At 59.2% G+C, this 24278-nt stretch overlaps 1 protein-coding gene across 2 annotated transcripts; it reads left to right on the forward strand.

Moving 5' to 3' along the window:
• The first annotated feature begins 297 nt into the window (after positions 1–297).
• ECE2 (endothelin converting enzyme 2) lies at positions 298–22837 on the forward strand. Of its 2 annotated transcripts, XM_050964281.1 has the most exons (19): positions 298–408; positions 5150–5236; positions 6339–6483; positions 7090–7305; positions 8878–9002; positions 9944–10090; positions 10713–10778; positions 11447–11635; positions 13133–13275; positions 13559–13673; positions 14611–14721; positions 15229–15327; positions 15744–15821; positions 16217–16320; positions 17244–17354; positions 18455–18522; positions 20163–20353; positions 20508–20603; positions 21194–22837. In XM_050964281.1, exons 1-19 carry the CDS (start codon positions 364–366, stop codon positions 21368–21370), a joined length of 2313 nt encoding a protein of 770 aa, XP_050820238.1. In that variant the 5' UTR covers positions 298–363; the 3' UTR covers positions 21371–22837. The 2 variants fall into 2 exon arrangements, with proteins under 2 accessions (XP_050820238.1, XP_050820239.1); XM_050964282.1 differs by lacking the exons at positions 20163–20353; positions 20508–20603; positions 21194–22837 and adding an exon at positions 18980–20156.
• The last annotated feature ends 1441 nt before the right edge of the window (positions 22838–24278 follow it).

Here is a 24278-nt window from a genome sequence, read left to right on the forward strand (position 1 = left end):
GCTGACCTTCGCCATCGGGCTCCGGGGCCCCGGGGCGTCCCGCCGCCGCAGCCCCCGGGCAGCAGCCGATGCCGCCCGGCCGCCCTGATGGACACACCCGCCGCTTCGCCCCAGTGACGGTCCCAGCTCGGAGCGCGGGGAGCCGCCTGCCCCTCGCCCCGCCGGCCCCCGCAGCCGGGGCCTCCGCTGCGCCCTTGCGGCTCCGGGAGCTGCCCTGAGCCGCGCGGCTCCTGCAAGGGAGGAGGCCGACGGGTCCGAGCCCCCGAGCACCATGGCCAGCCCCGGGGCCGGCGCGGCGGCTGCAGCCCCGCTCGCCCCAGGCTGGGTGCGGAGCTAGGCGGCGGGGGCCGTGCCGGGAGCCCCATGATGTCCAGGATGAACGTAGCTCTCCAGGATCTCAGCAACAACGTGAGTAGCCGGGCTGGGGGGCTCGGCCGGGGGCTGCAACCCGGGGCCCCTGGGGCTGGAACAGGGCGGGGCTGGGCAGCCAGCACCTGGCAATCCCGGAGCCATACTCAGGCCAAGCCCCCGGCTCCCGGGTCCTGGCTCCCTCCACACCCTGGCGACGACCCCCACGTCAGGCAAGACTATGGCAGCTGAGGGTCTCCAGAGGGACCCTTAAAACTCACTGTCTCCTGCTCCCCCGCCCAGAGCACGGGAGAGGGGGGTGCCGGAGCCCTGGGGAGCGCAGGGTGCCCTGTGCAGGGGTGCCAGGTGTCCCTGAAGCTCTGAGAGGGAGGCTGGTGCTGGGCTGACCTTGATACCATGCTGGGGGAGGGGTAGTCCATTGAGGGGTATAACCCTTCCCCAGACTGAGCCCACGGGGCGGGAGGGGATGAATAGGAGCCAGCCACGTGGTCTCGGCCCCCTCTGCAGCCTTCCCCAGAGTCCCAGCACACTGTGGGCTCCCTAGAGAAGGAACTCAGCCCTCCCAGGGCTCTAGGGAGGAGGCTGGGAGTTCATTTTTCCTGTTCAATGAGGGGTTAGAGTAAAGCCCTGGAGGTGCCCTCCAGTGGCTGGGGGTAGTGGAGGGGAAGGGCACCTTGTGACCACAGAGGTCAGGGCTGCCCCCATCCCCTAGCAGGACATTAGGTCCGGGGCTGGCCAACCCCTTCGCAGGGTGCCGCAGGGTTGGCAGAGAAGTCAGGGCTGAACCTAGGGCTTGCAGCGCTGCTTGGCCCTGCCCTCCTGCCTGGGTGCCTAGATCCTGTGGCTCACCCCGCCCGACACCCCGAGAGCCCTGAGCCTGCAGCTCAGCCACCCCACTTCTGAGTGCCCAGACCTGAGGCTGGGCCCCACCCAGAGGAGCTGGGGTCCTGCAGCATGGCTCTGCTGCCCCCTCTCCAAACGCCTGGATCCTGCAGCTCGGCCCCACCCCACTCATCCTGATCTGGTGACCCAGCCCAACCCCACTCCCTGAGTACCCTGGGGCTCTGCCTTGCCTGCTGTCCTGGCCTCATCCTGCCGTGCTCTGGACTTTGGAACCATCACTTGCTCGTCACTGCCGAGGGCTCAAGCTTCTCCATGGTGATACTCGGAGATGTCAGAAGCCCCAGGGTCTCTGGGCAGCACAGCTGGGATTTGGCACATCCTAGCACCCAGTCCCATGGGGAGCAGTTCACAGTCAGGCCCAGTGACCTGGATGGATACAATCCAGCTGCAGGGAGCTGGTTGGTGTTTCTTGCTCCAAAGGCCACTTCCCAGGGAACCTCTCTTGGACTCTGAGCACCAGAGACCCAGCTGCAGCATGGTCACCTGTAGCCCAGAATGAGCACCTCTACTCTCGGATGACCTCCCTCCTCTCCTCTTACATCGCTTGCATCTCCAGAGGCATGGGGAGATGTCCCTGGGGGGCAGTGCAGGGAATGCCAAGGCCAAGAGCAATGCAACTGGAGGCTGGGGTCTGTATTGCCATGACAACGTACACCTGGAGGGTCTCACTGTGTCAGGAGAGGGCCTTGGAAAGGAGAATGCCTGTGACGGGGTGTGTGGGGCCTGGGCTTCCCCCACAGGCCTGCGTGGCCAGGTGGTTACCAGAGTTGTGGGCAGGAGGCTGGAGGAGCCAGTGGGAGCTGCCCGTCTTCCTGCTGGGCAGGTTGTTGGGGCGTTGTTTGGCAGAAAGGAGCAGGTCTCCATTGTAGGGAGCTGTGTTTTCCCAGGCGCAGGGTCTCCCTGAGCTGGAGGGGTGGGTGGGGGGAATCCCTGGCTCAGACGAGGTTGCCAGCAGGATGCTGAGGCATTTTCACAGATGCCAGCAGCTCCCAGGAATCCTTCCCCAACTGGGGAATTTCTGCCAAATGTTTTTTTTTCTGAACAGGCTCGTGCCTGTTTCCTGAGCTGGCAGCTTTTTTTGTGCAAACCCTAGCACTCAGTGGCTAGCGGAGAGCGCTGCCTCTTGACCCTTTGTGACCCAGGCCCTGGTGCTCACACTCCGGCCGCAGCCCGAGCCACTCCTCACTGTGAAACTGGGCTCCCCAGTCTTAACTCTGATTTCCCCAAAACTCCCTTTCTAGCCCTCGCGGCTGTGAAGGAAACCTTGAAAACGGTAGCCAAGTATAAGCAACACAGCAGTGTTGGCCCAAGTCTGGAGACAGCCTCAAACAGGAGCGGAGACGGGTGAACTGGCCCCATTCAGCTCAACGGCGTTAACCCTGAAACCTAATGACAACCTCAATGTAACTGTCATTAACTATTTAACCGTTGGTCAATGAGCAAAATCAGCCGGCTTTATGTGCTTAGCACATAATCCCAAACCCCCTCCCCAAGGGCCAGATGCCCAGCTGCTCAAACCCGCAAGTTTTCCCCTCACCTACGAGGCCATCTAGCATGGGCAATGCCAAAGACGTCCCAATGAAATGTCCAGCTAACCAGCCGAGGGGCCCATGCCCCTGCCCAGCAAAGTCATCTCGCTCACAGCCTTCATTTCTAATGGAAATGAAGCTTCACACTTGAGGCCTTGTCTGGACCAGGCTCAAAGCTGCATTAGTAAGGCCTGATCTACACTTGGGATTTGACTTGCCGCCCTCTGCCCCAGTGTAGACATGGCTAGCACGACCTAGCTACCATTGCTTGGGGAAGAGGTGTTCGGACAGCGATGGAAAACCCCTTCTGCTGCTGTAGGATGCACCGTAGATATACAGGGCTGGCGCAACCCATTAGGCGACCTAGGCGGTCACCTAAGGTACTAACATTTGGGGGGCGGCGACCGCAGCGGCCGGATGTTCGGCTGCCACGGTCGTCAGCAGTATTTCAGGGGTGGGACCTTCCGCTGCCTCTGTTGGGGCTGGCATTTTGGGGGTGGGACCTTCCGCCGCCTAGGGCGCGAAAAAGGCTGCCAGCGCTCCTGCCCCTATAGCCCCCCGCAGTGTAGACAAACCCTAACCCCATTGAAAATCTAGTGTAGACAAGGCAGAGATGATTGAAAGGGCCAACTCCCTAGTCTAGCCTTTTTTTTTACTTTGTTTGCCAGTCACTTGAGGGATCAACCTGGTGGAAAGACTGAATGTTAGTAGCCTGGAACAAAAGTGTGGCGAGGGCCCACACCAGCCTTTGGAAGCAAGGGGCAGGGACACCTGGAAGGCAAGGCGTCCTGTCTACACTAGAGCGGGTTAGCTAACACTGCTGTCATCACAGCTTTGCAACCCAGTCCAGATACAAGCCTTGCTTCCTACTAGCATATTGCACTGTCTTTAGTAGCCTGGCCCCCATCTCTCTGCAGCACGGGGTAGCATTAGGGCAGGGGTTCTCAAACTGGGGGTTGTGACCCTGCAGGGGGTCACAAGCTGGTTACATGGGGGTCACAAGCTGTCAACTCTGTGGGGCTGGCAGCCCTGAGCCCCGATTAAATTAAATTACCCTCCCCCATTTTAAATTTCTAAGGGAGGGTCATGCTCAGAGGCTTGCGGCATGAAAGGGGGCCACTCATACACAAAGTTTGAAACCCCCTGCGTTAGGGGCTGTAGGGCTACTGCCCTCCACGATTTGGCTGTGGCCCATCTCTCACTACCCTCGCTTGGCTTTAGGGGGCACGGTGCTGCCTTCCTTGGCTATCCCTCATCTCCCACCTCAGCCTGGTGGTAGGGAGAGCTGCACCGGGTATACTCCCTGCCCCATCAGAAAGGAAAGCTCAGGATCAAGGATGATGCCTGAGTTATGGGGCACCAAGATAAATGGGAGAGCTGCGCTGAGGAGGGGGAGGGAGCAGGGCAGGTGGAGGGAGCTGGATGTGAAGGAGCTGGGCTGGATGGGAAGGGGGAAGGAGCTGGACTGGGGGAGGCTTCTCTCACCCAAGAGAATGTCTCTCCAAGGTCAGTGGAAGCCCATTGGGCTGGGCAGATATGGCTGCTACACTGAGGTGAGTTCCCCTCCTGAGCTCCATCCAGGCTGCTGGTGCCAGCCTGCCAAGGCAGCCCGTTCCAGATGTTGCATGGACTGACCACATCTGCGTGGGAAGTCCCAGCGCCATGCAGAGAGGAGGCGGTGGCATTGCTAGGAAATGAAGCTGCAGGTTGCCTGGGAACCAAGGACTGTCTCCATGAGGCAATCTGACACCTGTCAGGAATGCTGATGTCAGAGCGGCTTCTGCAGAGGCAGCCATGGCAACCCACAGAGGGCGAAGGGACGTATACGTTGCTCGGGGGCAACTGCTGGTGCAGGAGGGGGCAAGAGCTTCCCCTTATCCACAGTACAAGCCTGGAAGCACCACCTGGTCCTGCACTTGAGTCGTTCGGGGGCTCAGCAGGGAAGGAACATGACCCTGTAAAGTTGCGGGCAGAGGGAAATGCATTTGCCCACTCTTGGTTGGCATCACCAGGACCTGCACCCTGCGTGCACGGCTCCCCCTGGAGATGATGCAGGCTCCCTGATTCTCAGAGCACAGGATCAGGGTTTTACATAAAGGGAAGGCAGGCAAGTCCCACTGTGGTACACCAGCCAGGAGACGCCATAGAAACGGAGTGCTTCAACCTGAGCGAGATGAAATTGTCCTGCCGTTGACAGCTCCATGGCCCCTCAGCTGTGCCTCGGTGTCGCTGGGCCCAGAGCCCCCTGCAGGACCCTGGCTCTGGGTCAGCTGGGACCAGCACCCCTTGCGGATCCTGGCACAGCCCTCTGCGATGTCATTCCTAGCCTGCTTTCTCTCTGTGTGCAGATGTCTGATTACAAACGAGCTACTTTCCAGGATGACGAGGGGGCGGATGCGGCTGGGGATGGAAGCGCCTCTCCTGATAGCGTGGAGGTAGGCTCATGCTCCTGGAAGGTGCCCTGATGTGGGGCCTCTTTCAGACCAGGACAGGGCGCGGCTTCTTAGTGGCCAGGGCCAATGCGCTGTGAGGGAGGACACGGCCCGGCTTCTGGGCCGTTCTGGGTTCCCATGGGAGCCCCGCCAGCGCGTGTTCAGCAGCAGAGCTATTAATAAAAGCTGTCTCTGGAATCTCTGGGGCAAGATACCGAGCTGGTTACCGAGCACTGGACTGGAGAGGGAAGGAGGAGGAAAAGGGGCTGTCTCCAATGGGAACTAAAGCTGATTTTGCCACCTTTTCCCAAAAGCCACACACCCATGGCTCTACCAATGCCTCTGTCCTGCTCTGCATCCTCTCTTCATCCACTGTTCCGGTCCTGGGCTCCCCACACACAGCTCTGCCGCTGCCCCTTAGTCCTGCCCCACAGCCCCCCTTGTCTCTCCTGGCCCGGGACTGCCTATCACATCAACTTGCATGGACCTGGGTGGCAGTTTTTAGAGGCGATTAACCTCCCCGCAAGCCCTTTGGGAGCCACAGCTTCTCCTTCCACATGGATGGGCCCCGGTGCCAGGGCCTGGCTCCCAGGAATGTAGCTGCAAGGAAGGGCAGGCCTTGTGGGATCTCCAGGGGGCCAGATCCAGCTTTTCCCACTGGTTCTTCCTATCCCAGCCAGCTCATATGGATTGTGGCCAGAAGGGGGGAACTCAGACAATGCTTGCCCCCTGCTTTTCCCTCCCACCCTCCAGCAGGTGCCATCCAACTCCAGCCACGGGCAGGAGCCGTTTGCAGTGCTGGATGGGGTCTGCTCCCAACAGAATTATGGTACACTGGCGCTCAGTGCTGGAGAGGGGTCATGGCATCTCTTCACTCCCACGGGCAATGGGGCAGCCCAGGGGAGGGTCTCAGGCTGGGCTACATGAGGGAAGGGTAGAGTGGTACTGTCAAGGTCCCCAAGGTCCCCCTGCAAAGCTGATTTGTGGCTATTTCTGATTGTGTGTTTGGGTTTAATCCACCAGGTGCCCCTTAATATGCTTGCCCCTTCTGTTTCCTCTCTCCCCACACACACACACACACACTCCCTTTCTCTTTCCCTTCCAGGTGGGGTTCAGGAAAGGACCCCCTCCCTTGCTGAGCCGCCTGGGTTCACGGACCCAGCTGGAGCTGGCTCTCTGTGCCATCTGCCTCATCACGGCTCTGCTGTTGCTGGGCTCTATGATTGCTCTGGGCGTCCAATACAGCAAAGGTAGGAAGGGGGTGGGGCTCACAAACCTTCGCTGCATCCCCCCCCCTCCCCCCAGCCCATCTCCCTCCCTGCAGATCCAGCTGCTCATCAGGAACAGGCTGAAACAGCTGGGGCTACTCACTAGAGGAAAGATCCTGGGCCTGCCCCAGGGAGTTGCAAAAGCCTCTGTGGTGTACAGGGAGGCTCCACTGGGCTCGAATTATCCTGGGGAACAGGATTCACTGCCAGAGAGCAGGGGAAATACAGGGAGGAGATTCTCCTGGGACTGTCCAGCAGGAAATAAATACTAAATATTCTAAGGGACCACGTAGCCCCAGCCCAAGGCCTCACCATGCAGCTGAAGAAGGGTGCTGCTGCAGGACTCAGTCACCCATTTCCTGAGGACCGTGGGGGCCACCTCCTGCACCAGCAATCACATTCCCAATGCCCCCTCTCATGGGCATCCAGGCACCAGTGCAAGAGTGGTCAACTGCAGAGTTGGGAGGCAGGGCTCCTGGGCTCTGTTCCTAGCTCTATCACCAACGTGCTGCAAGGCCCTACCACTCTGTGCCTCGGTTTCCCCGCTTCTTGGCCCTGGGCCCTAATGGCTACATCTCTCCCACACAGACCCTTCCCACACCACGTGCCTAACAGAAGCCTGCATCACCGTGGCCAGTAAGATCTTGGAGGCCCTGGACCGGGAGACTAATCCCTGTGAGGACTTCTACCAGTACTCCTGTGGGGGTTGGATAAAGCGGAACCCGCTGCCCGATGGGCGCTCCAAGTGGAGCACCTTCAACAGCATCTGGGACCAGAACCAGGCCATCATGAAACACCTCTTAGGTGGGTGTAGCCCTGTGCTGGGGTGCCCCCTTGCGCACAGGCATAGAGAATCGGGGAGGGCGGCACTGGAGGAGGGCGCCTGGTGGGTGGTATGGACAAAATGTAGCCCAGGCTGGGCCAGAGAGAGACCTGGGTCGTCAGGGACCAGCTTCCCAGGGCCTGCCCTGGAAGGGGAAAATGCCCATATGGTCAGGGATGCAGGGGCTCCCCTCACACACACACACACACACTGGGTGGGGTTAGGAGACATTCCAGACACGGCCGGACAGGCCCCTCAGCACAGAGGCTGGTGAGTCTCCTGGATTGGCTCCATTTGGCCAGTGGGCCCAGCCTGGCTGGTGCTGGTGACAGGTGTGGGGCGATAACCTATGTGGGCATTTGGCTGCTGGCATATATTGCTAGGTTACAGCTTCTTGGAAATAGCACAGGATAGACTGAGGTCTGTATACTGTATCAGCTTCCATGGTCTCTCTGCCTCAGAGAGGGTACACTGGCCAGCAGTGTCCCACATCGGAACTGGCCGGGGCACCCAGTGGCACGCCATCTAGCAGTCTGTCCCATGCCAGCACTGGCTGGGGCACAGGGTGGCAAGCCAGCCGGCAGTCTGTCTCACGCTGGCACTGGCCAGGGAACAGGGTGGCACACCAGCCGGCAGTCTGTCCCGCACCAGAGCACAGGGTGGCACGCCAGCCAGCAGTCTGTCCCACGCTGGAGCACAGGGTTGCACGCCAGCCAACAGTCTGTCCCATGCCAGCACTGGCTGGGGCACACGGTGGCACGCAATCTGGCAGTCTGTCCCACACTGGGGCACAAGGTGGCATACCAGCCAGCAGTCTGTCCCATGCTGGGGCACAGGGTGGCATGCCAGCCGACAGTCTGTCCCATGCCAGCACTGGCCGGGGCACAGGGTGGCCTGCCAGCCAGCAGTCTGTCCTGTGCTGGCACTGGCCAGGGCACAGGGTGTCAAACTAGCTGGCAGTCTGTCCCGGGCCGGCACTGGCCGGGGCACAGGGTGACCTGCCAGCCGGCAGCCTGTCCCGTGCCGGCACTGGCCGGGGCACAGGGTGGCAAGCCAGCCGGCAGCCTGTCCCGTGCCGGCACTGGTGGGGGCACAGGGTGGCCTGGCAGCCGGCAGCCTGTCCCGCGCTGGCACTGGCCAGGGCACAGGGTGGCAAGCCAGCCGGCAGTCTGTCCCACGCTGGCACTAGCCAGGGGCACAGGGTGGCCTGCCAGCCGGCAGTCTGTCCCATGCCAGCACTAGCCAGGGGTACACGGTGACAAACCAGGTGCACCTGAGCAGACCCTTGGGCAGCTGCAGCAGACAGTTCCCTGGTCCCATCACCGGTAAGGATCATGCCATATAACATGGGGGAACCTAACCCGCATGAGACTACATGGTGATACAGGAGGCTCCAGCAGGAGGGTGGGACGGGACCCAGGCATAAGGCACAGGACGTAGTCACAGGCACGAAGTTCTAGGAGACCAGGGCCTGTCTCCAAGGTCCCTCCATGTACCAAAGCCCTCCTGTAAGGGAGGAAATGACTGAACCCATCTCGTTATCCACTCCACAGAGAACGCCACCTTCAACTCCAGCAGCGAGGCGGAGAGGAAGACCCAGCGCTACTACCTGTCCTGTCTGAAGGAGCAGAAAATCGGGGAGCTGGGCTCCCAGCCACTGATGGACCTGATTGAGAAGGTGGGTGCTGGGTGGGAGGGGAACCAGACCAAGGTGAGGTCTGGGCAGGAGCCCAGCTTGGGGAGGGAGGCTGCTCAGCACATTCGCCTCTCTGCAGAGGAAAAGTCTCTCCATTGGGAGACCATCCTGGAGAGGGGCCGAGCCCTGAGAGCCTTTGCCTGACTGAATGTCATTCCCACGTGGGCATGGCTCTGGGGTCCAGGTGAGACGAATTGCCGGGACTCAGCCCAGGCTGCCAGACACAGAGCATTCACATCCATTACAACCGAACAGCGCCAGCGGAGGAGCCATGTGCCGAGCTGCTCTCTTCCCTGGCAGGGGTCCCTCCAGGCCGGGGTGAGTCTCACTAGTAGGGGTGGGAGTTTGCACTGGCCAGCCTGAGCCCTATTTCCAGGGCTGTGATTCCTGTCTCCCCTACACCCCATTTGTTATATTTCCCATAGTGTAAGTGATGTGAGAATCACCCCCCTCTGAAGGGGACAGGCCACCAGGGCATTTCTGTGACTGGGGTAACGCAGCAGGTTCACATTCAAAGCACAGCACCCCCTTCTGCTAGACAGGGGTGGTGTGCACAGAGCACAGGCCATGCCTAGTGGGAAGCACGGTGCCCCCTAGTGCTTGGCTGGGCACACAGGCAGGGTGTATAGGGCAGCTTCCCCAGGAACAGTAAGGGCTGGTGTGCATGGGGGTGGGGCACAGGCAGAGCTTGGAGGGACACACCTCCAGCAGCACCCCCTAGTGCTGGGCTGGGGACACATGGGAGCACACCAGCAGCACCCCACAGCAGCACAGCCCCCTAGTGCTGGGGTATAGTGCATGGATCACAGGCACGGTGTAGAAGGTCTCTCCTGTGCTGGGGTGAAGGTGGAAGATTAAAGCCAGTGGAATTTGGTGACCCAGAAAAGCACAAGCCCAAATCCCTGCGTTCCTGTTTCCTGCAGATTGGCGGCTGGAATATTACTGGGCCCTGGAACCAGAGCAACTTCATGGAGGTTCTGAAGATGGTGTCAGGGACCTACAGGGCTGCCCCCTTTTTCACGGTCTATGTGGGCGCCGACTCCAAGAGTTCCAACAGCAACGTCATTCAGGTAGCCCGGTGACCCTGCCCCTGTAAGGACTTGGGAGGGGGCGCTGTGCCAGAACCTCACACCGAGCTCCCAGCATGCAATGGGCCAAAAGCAAACCTCTCCCCTTGCCCCTCGCTTGGAAACACCATCACCGCAAAATGGGGGTGGAGGAGCCAGCCAGCCATTGGGGAGAAGGGCCCATAAAGAAACCTAGTCAAGGACAGAGGGAGCACAGGAGGCCAGAGGGGGCACAGGACTGTCATGGCTGGGCATTTCTGACTCCGGGCTTAAGTGGCCCAGTTCAGATGCCCAGCCCTCTGCCTGCCTGCCCCCTCCCACCTATGGACACACTGAGAGGGGATCAGTGGGGACAGTAACTGTTTTGGGGCCACATCACATACAGACCCCAGGAAGGCACCTCAGCCTCTTGCTCCTGGGGATGTGAATGCCGCTTGGGGATTCCCCACAGGTCAGATTTGATGGCCCTGGTCTACTGCTGAGGGTTAGGGTTGCCCCAGTTCCTCCACCCCCACTGGTTCCCGGGAATAGCGGTGACTGGGTGTGGAGGCAGGGCAGGGGGCTTTGTGCTACGGAGCAGTGATTGCGGCTATGCCATCCAAGTTCATTTGTTCTCTGTCTCCAGGTGGATCAGTCAGGCCTTTTCCTCCCCTCCCGGGATTACTACCTGAACAAGACAGCCAATGAGAAGGTAGGGGGCTGGGTGGGGGCAGCCCATGCACACCATCTCTTCCACAGAGCCGGCCTCATGAGAAGGCCCGAATTCACGCCTGACTTCCGGTCTGCATGGGTCTAGCTTCAGCTCCCAGCCACTGCCCTTTCTCTGCCAGCCCTACGAGCCTCTCATCAAATATTTGGTCCTCACATAGGTACTTTCAGCCTGATCATAGCCCTCTCTTTGTTAAGAGAAATAGGGTGGAGCTCCTGGAGTCTCTCACAATCAGGCAGGTTTTCTCATCTTCTAATCAGTCTCCTGGCTCTTCTCAGAACTCTCCCCACTGTGTGCCCCATCTCGGAGATAACCTAAGAGGCCTTTATGCTTTGAAATGCACATTCCCACCCCAACACCCTGGGTAGGTCCCACACCTTCCTGTGCTCCTGACGCAGATCCAGCCCAGTGGGTGGAATGTGCCTGACCCCAAATCACAAGGGGCTGAAGGAAAGGGACCCTGGAATGTTAGGACCCTGGATTGGAGCCTGTGCTGGGACCCAGTTGGCAGGACATCCTAGTGGGGGGAAGTTTGGGGATTTAAGAGCATGGGATCTGAGGGAGCTGAACTCCCCCATGGCCCATGACTGATTGTGTGGGGTTGTCCCTACCTAGGTGACTAACCCCACTGCCTCTCACTTGAGTGACAGGTGCTGGCTGCTTACCTGGACTATATGTTGGAGCTGGGGATGCTGCTGGGTGGGGAGAAGGTCTCCACCCAGGAGCAAATGGAGCAGGTGCTGGAGTTTGAGACCCTGCTGGCCAATATCACCGTCCCCCAGGACGAGAGGCGGGATGACGAGAAGATCTATCACAAGATGAGCATCGCAGAGCTGCAGGTGGGTCCTGGGGAAGGGGCCAGCCCGGTGCTGCTCAGGGAAAGGACAAGCATGGTGCTGATGGAGATGGGTGAAGGGCCGGGGCCAGGTGGGGGAAGGAACCAGCATGGTGCTGCTGCGTGCAGGGGCTGGGCTCTATCCTCTGGCAGGTAACCGGGGATCAGTAGCGGGAGGCTCCCATTTGCTGGGCGGGTCCCACCGTGGCCTGGAGCAGCTGTGAGAAAAATTCAGAATGAAAACAGAGAGAGGAATTCAATTGATCTGAGTTTTGTTACATTTCCGAGCTGCCTGGACAGAGTGCGAGGGCCCAGCCCAGGCCACATGGGAAGTCAGTAGTCCCTTTCTGTGCCCCTTCTGCTTCCCCTGGGAGCCCCTGGCTGCTTTCCCCCACACACTCTAGGCCTCTGTTTTGCTGGGCTCTTTGTTGTCCATCCCCCCCACTCGGGTTTCATTAGGATTCCAGCAGGGTTGCTGCTCAGCTGCCTGAGTGTAATTAATGCTGGAGGCCTGGCTGAGCAGCATCCTAAGCAGCCAGGAGCCAATGCTAGGCTGCCTCCACCATCCCCCAGGCGCAACACGCTCACTCCCTGGGGCCAGCGGCGCAAGGCAGTGTCAGCATCCCCAAAGGCAGACAGAACAAGCAGCTTCTGGGGGAGAGTCTCCCTCCAGCTCAGTCGCTGATGCCCCTTCGTCCCGCTGCACCGTGCCCTGTTACCTCACTGGGGTCCCGCCCCACCACTGCCCCTCAGTCCCACTGCACCGTGCCCTGTTACCTCACTGGGATCCCGCCCCACCACTGCCCCTCAGTCCCACTGCACCGTGCCCTGTTACCCCACTGGGGTCCCCCCCAGCTCTGCTCCTGTCCCTCAGTATCAATGGCACTCTGCTATCCCAGCTCTGGGGTTCCCACACACCCAGTCCCGATCCGCAGCCCGCTGCTGTCCCACCTCTGGGCTCCACACACACAGCTCCACAAGTGCCCCTCAGTCCCAACCCACAGTCCCCTGCTATCTCAGCCCTGAATTCTGTTGTGCTGGGGAAGGGGATGCCAGGACCCTCCCCCCAGTTTTGAAGTTCCTGGCACTATAGAAAAGCCAGCCTTAGTCATGGTGCGATGGTCACCAAGCAACCAGTCACCATGGCAACAGGGAGAGATGCAATCCTGGCCAGTGGGAAGGGAGATCTCTTAGGAGGCTGAGGCAGGGGCCAGGGATGGGAGATTGGAGTGAGATGCAGGGGCAGGGCAGGGATGGGAGTGGATCAGGGGGCTGGGAGTGAGGCAGAGAAGTGATGGGGGGCTGGAGTGAACCTGAAGTGTTTCTCCAGGGACATGCATCCTCCCCAAGCCCCAGTGAAACCCAGCCATCTGCCCTGGCTGCCTTGTGGGATGGGGTTCCCTCGCAGGGAGGGAGCCCCAGTTACCCAGAGCTGGGGAACCCACCCTCGGAGTCGGGGAGGAGCCACACCCCGCCCCCTCACAGCTCCATGTCTTGGCAGGCTCTGGCCCCCGCCATCGACTGGCTGGATTACATGGCCTATGCCCTGTCCCCGCTGGAGCTGAGCGAGGCGGAGCCCGTGGTGGTGTTTGGCCGCGAGTATCTGCAGCAGGTCTCCGAGCTCATCAACAGCACAGACAGAAGGTAAGAGCCTCAGCTGGAGGGAGGGGCTTCGGGGCCCTCTGTGTCTGAGGGGCTGGTGGGCACCAGCGAAATGACATCAGGGGTCACCTCGCCGCACCCATTGGGAAGCAGGGGCCATGTCCATTGGGGCTGAGGGAGTATTTGTCAAGGGCAGTGCCTGTTGGGACATGGGGGTGTGTCTCAGGGTCATGCCAATCGGGGGTGGGGAATGGGGGGCATATCTCAGGGTGGTTCCCATCAGGACTGGGGTCTCAGGGAGTCAGCGTGGCTCTGTCATTTGCAGTATTTTGAACAATTACATGATCTGGAACCTGGTTCAGAAAACTGCCTCAAGCCTCGACCAGCGATTTGAGACAGCCCAGGAGAAGCTACTGGAGACCCTCTATGGCACCAAGAAGGTGAGGAGCTGCTGCACAGGGCACACCAGACCGAGCCAGTGGCATCAGCCCCGAGGCCACTTTCTCTATGCACATGGGGAATCCTGTGCCCTGTGGGTGTTACCACCTTATATGCCCCAGGGAAATCCCAGAGGATCCTCAGCCAGGCAGCCATAGCCTGGCCTGTCCGGGGCATGGGAAAAGTAGGCACTGATCTGAGTGGAGAGGCTACTAAGGGGAAGATGCCTGTGCATCACACAGCCTCCATCCCTGGGTCAGAGTCAGAGCGCGCCCTGCTGGCTGCGAGCAGGGGATGCTGGGTAATGGGGACGAGCTGGGACAGCTGGGTGGTGATGGCGGGGTTAGTGAAACGCATGGGGGCTCTGGGGTGGGGAAGCGAGGTGCAGCACAGCAGGAGGCTGGAACTCAGGGCAGCGTAAGGCAGCACAACCGGCATCCTGTAGAGATGCCGACAGGCCTCAGTTTAGGGGATCCTTGCGGGCGGGAGCAGCTCAGCCCTTTGGCCCAGCCGCCTGCACGGGAACCAATGAACAGGAGGCTGCAGGCAGGGAAAGGGTCAGGACCGAGCCCCTGAATGTGTGTGTCCCCCCAACACCCCAGGATGGCCTGGCAGAGCCTGAGAGGAGGCAGGCAGAGATCGGGAGGGGTTCCCTATCCAGATGAAGGCCCGTCTGCCTTGGAAGGAGACAAGGTGAAGGGATGTACCTGGGTTTAGGTACGAGCCCCAGGGCCCCTTGATGAAATGATGGGCAGGCCATACAGAGCAGAGAGGAGGGAGCCCTCTCCCTCTGCAGCAGCACTTGGGCAGCCAGAAATTGTGTCCTCCTGTGTCAGGGTGTGAGCTCGGCCCAGGCCCCTGCCCTACAGCATGGCCAGCAAAGACACCTCGCCAACCCTCTTCAGGTCTCACCCTGTCTGTCTCGCTCTCTCTCTGGAGTCCTGCACCCCTCGCTGGCAAACCTGCATCTCCAACACCGACGACACGCTGGGCTTCGCCCTGGGCTCCTTGTTCGTGAAAGCCACCTTCGACAGAGACAGCAAGGAGATTGTGAGTTTCCCTGCCCTGCCCTGAGCCCTCTGGCCTCCCTCATGCCAACACTCCTGCAACCCCTCTTATCCCTACACTGCCCCCCAAACTTCCATACACCAGTTCTCTTGCAGCCCACCCTCCGATTCCTCTGCAGATCCCAATTTCTCTTATCTTCCCCTATTTCTTACCCCTCCCCAATTCCTTTGCAGACCTTCAATTCACCAGCGGTGAGCACCCCAGCTCGAGGTGCCTCTGTGCACCAAAGGGCAGGGGTATGCAGACCAGAGAGAAGGGAATTCCCTGCCCCATCAGTTGCCCAGGCGAGGAGAGTTCAGCCTGGCAGCATGTGCTCTCCTGTTCCAACCACTCCGCTCCGGGATCATGGGAGGAGCAGGGCAGTCCCCACAGAGGGGTTAGGGCTGGGAGGCAGGGCTAGTGCTGCCTGACAGTCTCCAGGGGACGGGGGGGGAGAGGGGGGTGCAGGCTGGCCATGTGGGAGGAACTGACTCTCCCGCTCCCCCATAGGCAGAAGAGATGATCAGCGAGATCCGGACGGCCTTTGAAGAATCCCTGGACCAGCTTGACTGGATGGACAGGACGACGAGACAGGCCGCTAAGGAGAAGGTGAGAGCCGCTCTGCTGGCCTCCGATACCCCAGCAGGAGGGGGCCCAGCCCAACTCCTGCCCTGAGTTAGAGGGGAGACAATGTCAGAGCTGACTCCAAATAATCCCTCTCCAGGCAATGCCCCCTGCAACTGTTGCGCAACTCCCCCCACGATACATGAGACAGGGGCATCCCTGGTCTCTGGGACATGGGGGGAAATCCTAGGCACGTGGTGGGGGAAATCCCAGGCACGTGGTCCCACTGGCTTCCTGGCAGAGAATCCCAGCCCCATGCACCCCGGAGTAGCAATGCTTGCTCCTCTGTAACCCACGCACGCTACCCCTGGGGCTGAGGCTGTACACGGGGAGCTCCCAGGTCTATCCCTCTGCTCACCCCGCTATGATCTCAGCCACTGGCCTCACCACTCTCTCCACAGGCAGATGCCATTTACGACATGATCGGCTTCCCGGACTTCATCCTCGATAATAAGGAGCTGGACGACGTCTACGATGGGGTAGGTGGCCCTTGAGCATAGGGACCTGGGCCAAGAGTGGCCCTGGGATTGCAAGGGGCTCTCAGCTGCTTGTGCCAGGCACAGGGCAGGGATCCAGTGAACCAAGGGTCTGATTGGGGTGGGTGAGATTTTGCCCAGCACCCATCCTGCATGTCCCACCCAGGGTATGTGGGCCCACTGGTGGGGCTGTTCAGTGGGGATGGGATCCAGGCCCTCATTGCTATAGTAACCGAGTGCCTACAGTGATCTATCTACCCCCATGTCACCCCTTCACTGCCTGTGAGGTTGGGGGGAAGCACACCCTAGCTCATCTCAGACTCTCCACCCCATACCCAGCCTGCAGGGTGGTGGGGTGCAGTCCTAGCCCATCTCAGCCTCTTGTGTTTCTTTCTCAGTATGAAGTCTCTGAAGACTCCTTTTTCCAGAACATGCTCAACTTCTACAATTTCTCTGCCAAGGTCATGGCCGACCAGCTGCGGAAACCCCCGAACCGGGACCAGTAAGGAGCTGCTGCAGCATGGGCACTTTCCCACCCACAGCGGCAGGGAGCTGCGTGGAGGGGCAAGGCAGGGCCCCATATGAAGAGTGCATGACCAGGAAGCCTGGGGGCTACTTTTGGGGCATGGCTGGTGCTGTCAGTCTGCTGCTAGGGAGGGTAAAGGCAGATCCTGCCCCATTCTGCTGCCTCCCTCACTTCCAGGGTGGAGCTGGAGCCTGTGGACACTACCGGTCCCAGCATGCAGTGCTTTACCGGCTGGCTCGCTACACTGCATGCTGGGAGATATAGTCTCCACAGACTGCACCTTTAGGAAAGCGAAGGCAGCAGCTGCAGTTTGCTCCTTCCATCCAAGGTGGGGACTCCCAGCTCACTTGAGAAGCATTTGGCCTGAACAGTCCCACTGGAAGACTCTCCCCCAGGCAACCCCACTCTTGGCACCGACGCAGCCGTGCATCCTTTCACAAGCACCCATGCACTTGTTCACGCCCCACAATGCGGGCACATGCCAGGGCCTGCCTGGCTCTGACTGTATCAGACACACACTGGCAGACACCTGCCCCCTCTGTAATAGAAAAAGACCAGCCAAGACCCCAGAGAAGGGGGCCGATGTCCTGCTGTGATCCTAGCCAGCCTCTGGCTCATTCACCCCAGCCCCAGTCCCTGGGACAGACCTCACCTCTCAGACAGATGATTGACTGCTACGAAAGTACAAGGCTCAACCAGCTCCCAGCACTTCAGCTGAGCGTTTCTGGCCAGACCAAAAGTGCCATAAGGCTGTTTCTGGGGCTCTTAACACTGAGTTTGGAGAGAAGCTTCCCCGTGTATGGCTGGCTGCTCCTCCTGCTGGGGCCTGCCCTGGTCCTTTGCTAGCAGGATGCCAGGTGGAGGGGGAGATGCTGCCTAACACGTTTGACCCTCCCTAGGTGGAGCATGACCCCGCAGACCGTCAACGCCTATTACTTGCCCACCAAGAACGGGATCGTCTTTCCAGCTGGGATTCTGCAGGCTCCTTTCTACGCCCGCAACCACCCCAAGTACGTCTGGTGCTCTGGGCTCTCGCTGGGACATGCCTGCGTGCGTAGCAGGAAGCGGCTGAGGAAGGAGAGGGCATGAGACCCACTGGCAGCTGTAGATCCCTGGGCATAGTCAGATCTGGGCAACCCCTTCTCTCACCCGGGGGCAGCACCTTGTCCCGGGAGCAAGGAGTGGAGCTTCCAGGGCAGGGACGCTCTGGGTCTGAGCTGCTGCCATCTAAGCACTAATGGAGGATTCCCCAATCCCTACCGTCCCAAACCCACCCCCGATCAGAGAGGATCCCAGTGGGGTTGGCACTCACTACTGCCCTCTGCTATTTCCTCAGGCTCTTAGGAAGCAGCCTTGCCCACAGCGGCTGTGGGCTCAGGATGGGGTGAGCGGTCACAGGAAGACACTTGGCCGAGCGTAATGAGCATCTCTGCCTGCTCACTGCCCTTCTCACCCTCAAGAGAGGGCAGGCCCTGCATCAGCCCTTCCTCCAGGGAGTCAGAGTAGGGGGCAGCCTTAGCACTAGTGCTGTGGAAGAGGGCCAGCAAGCGTCACCATCCCAGCAGGGTGGCCAATGGTTGACCCATGGTGTTCCACAGGCTGCACTGTTCTAGCCCCAGAGCCAGGCCCATTGCTAGGACTGGCAGCCTTCCCCACAGGCCAGTCTTTGGTGTTAACGAGGGCAGCTAAAGGCAGATCAATTTTATATGCATTGGGTGCCAACCTTGGGCTCCCAGCAAGCTGGCACTGCAGTCCTTGGCTTGGCAGAGTTTATGCTTTGTCCAGTAGTGACGCTAACAGACTCTAGGTAAGGATCTACTCCAAGCCTGACCTGCTAGTGCAATGCATTGTTACGGGCAGTCATCCTGAGCAGGTTTCCTAGCTAGACACGTGCTTCAGTCAGTGGAGTCTCACCTCCATTAGGCATCCAGGCCACTGGCACTCTGCACTGACTGCTCATCAAAAGGGCACTAGGGAGCACTGGAACGTAGCATGGGGCTGACTCACAGTGCTGCATAAGTAGCGATCAGGGAGGCTCCAATACCACCGAGATACGGACCATGGTAAGAGCTTAGACAATAAACTAGGGTTTCTTCTTGGCTTCACCTAGGGCCCTCAACTTTGGCGGCATCGGAGTAGTGATGGGGCACGAGCTCACGCATGCATTCGATGACCAAGGTAGGACCCAGCTGGCCTGTCAGGCTCCCCTCTTGGCTCCCTGGTCTCACGTGCACACCCTGCCATTCCAAGAATGCACCAGGGCCACTATTGGAAAGGATGCTTGGTTCAGGGACACCATAACCAAACAGTCCTTATACTGGATAGAGAGGTGACACTATCCCCCCCAATCCCCTCGGCACAGAGCTCCCAGGTCCTCTTCATTGCAGCCTCATCCAGTCCTCTGCACCATGGAGCTGCCCAGCACCTCTGTACATATCCCGCAAAGACTCCTGACATTGCTCTCCTCTGGGCCACTAGTGGCCGTGCCATCCATTCCATCCTGTGCTTCCCCACGTCATCTTCTTGCAGCACGGCCAACACCTCTTGCCCATGTTAGCTTCTTCACAGCCCTCAAGATGTCCTTTCCCTTTGGCTGGCTCTCCTCCCCATTTTGTTTGTCCTCCTGTCTCCCCAGGTGACACCTGCAGGCATCTCCCCAGGCTTCTCTGTGCAGCTTTCGCTTCTGCTCCATCTGCTTGGTGAGGATCCATGTCTCTGCATCTCGAGCCATGGCTAGTGGCTGGCGATTCCCAGTCCCCCCCCTCCACATGCTCCTTGTGGCTATTGGGGATCTTCCCCCTTCTCCAGCTGGACTTGTGTTTGTTTTGTTTGCATCCTCTCTCTCCATGCTGTGCAGTGTTGCTAGGCCACAGCCAATGGTGGAACCCAAAAGGCAGCTTTGGGGTGATTGGAGCCTCCATGCCAAGACTCACTCCCTGGTGGTCTGGTTGAGAAGCAGGTGGAGTTCCCATACTTACAGGGGTACAGAGAGCACCACCATCAGGGTAGGAGGCCTGCGGGCTCAGAGCATTGAGAACAGGCATGGAGACTTTCACCTCAAGGCTGCTGGGTCATAGCCAGCCCTGGGTGGCAGGGAAAGAGCAAGTCATCCAGGACTCTTTGGTGGCTGAAGTGAAGCAAGCTGAGATCCTGGCCAGTTCCTGCCAGACAGAGAAGCCACCAGCACAACCAGTGCCAACTGACCCCACAAGTGAAGAAGCCGAGGACCAAGCAGGCCACGAAGTGTGATCTCTTCTAATGGGGTTCCAGCAGGTCAAGGAAAGCTCATACGGCTGCTGCCCAGGCAGCTCCTGCTGGAGAGATGAGGCTGTCAGTCTCCAAGGCTGCACAGCCACCATCCTGGCCGTGGAAGATCCTGGAAGATGATCCTGTCCTTTCCCTGTTGCTCACTCGCAGAGGCACCATGAGTAGGGAGGAATCCTGAAGCCCATAGAGCAGGTGCTCCATCCCCACCCTGAGCTTGACTAGTCTGTGCCTCTGATTTTTCCCTTTTCATGTCCCTCTTCATTTCAGCAGCCCCTCCCCTGCCAGACACCCCCACTCATGGAGGCAGCAGGCTTAAGATCCCCTGTCAAGCCATCACATGGACCCTTGTAACTTACCTTAGCCTTTGGGCTGCTTGCAACATCTTTCTTGCTGGGAGCCACTCGGGATGGAACTGAGACTGTGCTGGGGGTCGTAGCTCAGTTCCCTAGCGAGCTGCTTGAGAAGGCACCAGAGACAGGTGCAGGAGACAGAACTGTTGCTGCTGGTAGCTCCTCCTCCGGCCATTTATCATGCACCGGGTTGTCTTACAGGTCGAGAATACGACAAGGAGGGGAACTTGCGTCCCTGGTGGCAGAACTCCTCCCTGGAGGCCTTCAAGAACCGGACTGAGTGCATGATGGAACAGTACAGCAAGTACATGGTGAACGGAGAGCACGTCAACGGCAAGCAGACCCTGGGCGAGAACATTGCAGACAACGGGGGCCTGAAGACAGCATACAACGTGAGTAACCCAGCGAGCCTGCCCCTCAGGCAGGGGATGGACAGCAGACCCTAAGGCCAGGGTTCAATTCCCATTGCCCCCCCCCCCGATTCTGAGGGGAGCATCACTCTCTGTTTGCTGCTGTTTCACGGCATGCCGACTTGGTTCCCTGCAGGCCTACAAAGCCTGGCTGCAGAAGAATGGAGAGGAGAAGCACCTGCCTGCCGTGGGGCTCACCAACAACCAGCTCTTCTTTGTAGGATTTGCACAGGTACAGATCTGGAATGGGAAAAGAGCTTCTCTGCTGATGCCCCTCAATCTCAACCTGCAGCCCCCCTGCTACTTCAGTCCTAGGCTTCCCCACACACAGCTTTGTTGATGTCCCTCACTGCTGTTGACCGGCAATCCCCTGCTATGCCAGCTGTGGACTCACACACACTCACCCCCACACTCCCCCAACAACTCTGTCAGTGCCCCTCAGTGCTAACCTACAGCTCCATGCTATTCCATTTTGGGAACAACGGGCCACGGTTTTTAAAGACCTGAGCCTGCAGTATTGAGATCCAAGAGAAGAGAACCAATTGATCTCCTCAGTGAGGTCAAATGGGAACATCCTGGCCCAGCAGAGCCATACCAAGGGTCAGGCCCACCCCATCTTCCCCTAGCACCATTCACCACCTCCCCAACAGGGCAGCCTTGGGGTCACTGCTGCACTGGGAGGTACACTCCCTGTCTCAGTGCAGGGCAGCCTTGGCCCATGGGGCCCAAGGCAGGAAACTAGCTGAGGAGAGGGTGCAGGAGCGAGGCTGGGTGTTGGGCTGTGCCTCCCTAATCCTGGTCCTTGTTGTGTCCCTCGCACAGGTGTGGTGCTCTGTGCGCACACCGGAAAGCTCGCACGAGGGGCTGGTCACCGATCCACACAGTCCAGACAAGTTCCGGGTCATCGGCACCCTCAGCAACTCCAGGGATTTTGTCGAGCACTTTAAGTGCCCGGTGGGCTCGCCCATGAACCCCGGCAAGCACTGTGAGGTGTGGTAGATAGGGGCCGCAGGGCAAGGAGGCACGCAGCCAGGGAGAGGGACAGAGAATCTGTACATACACAACCAAGCAACTTCCCCAGGACATAGGCAGGCAGGAGCAGCCACTTAGAGTCCCAAAGCCATGCCCCCTCCCTCCCAGCCTCTCGGATGGGGACCCATGGGGAGCATCTCCTGGGAATAGCCAGTGGCCTGAGCTTCTCTGCTCCGGCTTGTCCTGTGCAGGCTCCTCCCATCTCAGACAGAGCTCCAGGAGGGAGTGCAGGAGCCAAGTTTTCCTGCACCACCTGCTAGGTGGAGCCTGGAACCCAGCCCACCTGCCTTGGTCATGCTCCAGCCTTGTACCATTGACCTCATCCCCACTATCAGCACCTGCCACCACTGCACACTGCAAGGCGTGTCAGCCCAGGGTCTCCTGCCTGAGCCCCACTCCAGCCAATCAATCAGCTCCGCCTTCCCCAGCTCCCCAGCAGAGGGTCATGAGGACCTGCCCACCCAAGCAGGGCACAGGGTGAGAGAGCCTTCAGTGGCTCACTTTGGGCAACACGAGCCTTTTCCTTACAACCCCAGCCTATGGGTCTAGTCTGGGTACAGCCCCTCCAACGAGAGCAATGCTGGGAGTGCTGGCGTCGGCAGGGCCTGGGCGACACAGCTGCCGTGTGATCTAACTCTGCGAGAGCAGGTTGAGATGCCCAATGGCACGGGCAGTGACCCCACCAGGGGGCAGCAGTGGCACTGCAGCAAGGAAAAGGGCGGGCGCTGAAGAAAAAGGGTAGAGTAGATGAGGCCAGTTCTGGGAACACTGGGTGGGATGGGGCAGAGATCCTCCAGGGTCTGGTGTCATCCCAGGGATGGGCATGGCCAGGGTAGGAAGGACAGCACCCACCGCAGCACAGTGCCCCTGTTGCCAGGCTGGGATGCAGGGAGACGGGACCCCTCCAGGACACAAAGGGCAGTACTGCAGCTCCCTTACTGCCGCTCTGGCACAGGGAGAGGAGGCATAATTTGGGTTTGAAGGGTAGCAGTCCAGCACCCTCTAGCGCCAGGCTGGCAGGGGGAGAATTTTTTAATCTTTTTAAACCCAATGGAACAGCAGCAGTTAACCCCGTGAGGGTCCCTTCTGACTATGGGATCTTCCCCAGGATTAGTCCTGAAACAAGCCGCCTGTTCTAAAACAACTTTGATCCTCTGCCAGCTTCCCTCCCACTAACCCAACTGTGTGCCAGTGCAGGCTTTTTCTGGATCGTTTGAGTGGGATCAGACAATGCTGGGAGCTTCAGACCGTGAGCTGCTCTTGCTTCTGGGGCATTTTCTTAACCTTCTTAGGCTCATTGTAATCCAAAACCAGCTTGGCTTAGAAACTCCTTTTGCTTGAATTGGTTGGTTACAGTGGGGACTGGTGCCTTGGACTAGCTTTGGGTGGTTCTTGATGGATTTATTTAATGATTAAAAGCAGTTTCCACTTTCACCCTGGGCTCCGTTCTTAACTCTGCACGGTCCCAGGGGAGATGGGGATAAGCCCCAGGCAAGGTAGGACCCAAGGGGAGGGGTGGATTCTGTGGGGAGTGGGACCACACAGACTGGCGGTGGGGCGGAGTCTGGGGAGTGCAGCATGCGAGGTCCTTGGGAGATCCTGACACTGAACACTTCTTACATTGTAAAAAACCTAAGGAAATTCCCGGGGAGTCGGGCTGGGGCAGGAGGACTTCGTTAAACTGGAGTTAAGACTGGAAAAATCCAGCAGTGACTTTTGTGAACGGTCTCCAAAAACACCAATCTTGAACAGACTGGAAATTAGGTTACATGGAAAGACAGAAGACTGCAACTGTACAAGTGAGGTCATTCAACCAACCCTAACCCCGCCCCAGTATGGGGCACCATCAGCCCCTCGGCTTCCTATATTCACCCCATCTAACTAGGGGAGTGACACAGGCAGGGCTGAATCTCAGAGTGACAGGGCAATTCCTATCCCCCACAAGGGGAAGCTGCTCCCTAAGGGAGATGGGTGGCACTAACCCCAGTTGGAGTCATGCTGATTTGCTAGAGAGATGGGCCCCCCATTTCCCTAGCAGGTCTGTACCCCTCCCCTCCTCATAATAAAGCAATGGAAGCCCCTCTACCTCTGCTGATGGAGTCCGTTCTCCCACAAGCACCCCCATTCAGGTAAGGGCCAGGCCCCCCCATACAGCAGGGTCCCAGCACTGAGCCCCCATGCACCTGAGCACATGGTAGCATGGGGACATGCACCCCCCAAACCAGCATGTCTCCCACCACAGCCACCAAGAGTTGGGTTCCATTTCATGCTGGTTTATTTACAATTTTCAAGGGCATCTAGCAGTGATGTAAAGAGCCAGAGCGACAGCCCAGGAGAGCAGGGCAGCGCGTAGCCACAGAACAGGTCCTGCCGGGGCACTTCCTCACGCTGCCCCCTGCACTCCCAAGGGGAGAGCCATCTCCACTCGCTCATTGGCCAACAAAGAGCCAATTACTGCCCACTGTAGCTGGACCCTCCATTCATTTCACATGGGGCTGCTGGATGGTATCACCTCTGGCACTACTGAGCCAGGCCAGACTGGAGCCCTGACCTCAAGGTAAAGGGCTCCCTGTCCCACCCAGGCCATCCCACAGTGTAAGGGCTCCAGGAGTAAGGCCCTAAGGAAACTGGGGAATGAAGTAGGATCCCAGGAGCTGCAGCAAATAGAAGGCCCTCCCCTGCCCCGTTCCACACCTTGCAGGCATGCTGGAACAAAGGCCGATACTGTGACATCACCAGTTGGAATTGGGCAGGCCGCATAGCCACTGTGGGAGCAACAGCTCCAGCAGCTCTGCATCCCCTGGACGAGCTACCAAGGCTCTCCAAGACACGTGCTTCGGAGCAATTCCCCAGGCAGGGCTCTTTCACGTGGATC

This window comes from Gopherus flavomarginatus, chromosome 8, assembly GCF_025201925.1.
Source record: "Gopherus flavomarginatus isolate rGopFla2 chromosome 8, rGopFla2.mat.asm, whole genome shotgun sequence".
In the NCBI taxonomy this organism is placed as follows: domain Eukaryota; kingdom Metazoa; phylum Chordata; order Testudines; family Testudinidae; genus Gopherus; species Gopherus flavomarginatus.

Bases quoted from the DNA above. Each gene is read 5' to 3' on its own strand.
- ECE2 (XM_050964281.1), top strand. From the start codon at position 364: ATGATGTCCAGGATGAACGTAGCTCTCCAGGATCTCAGCAACAAC. The intron at 7,306-8,877 runs GTGGGTGTAGCC...TCCACTCCACAG, and splicing joins CATCATGAAACACCTCTTAG to AGAACGCCACCTTCAACTCC. The intron at 10,091-10,712 runs GTAGCCCGGTGA...CTCTGTCTCCAG, and splicing joins CCAACAGCAACGTCATTCAG to GTGGATCAGTCAGGCCTTTT.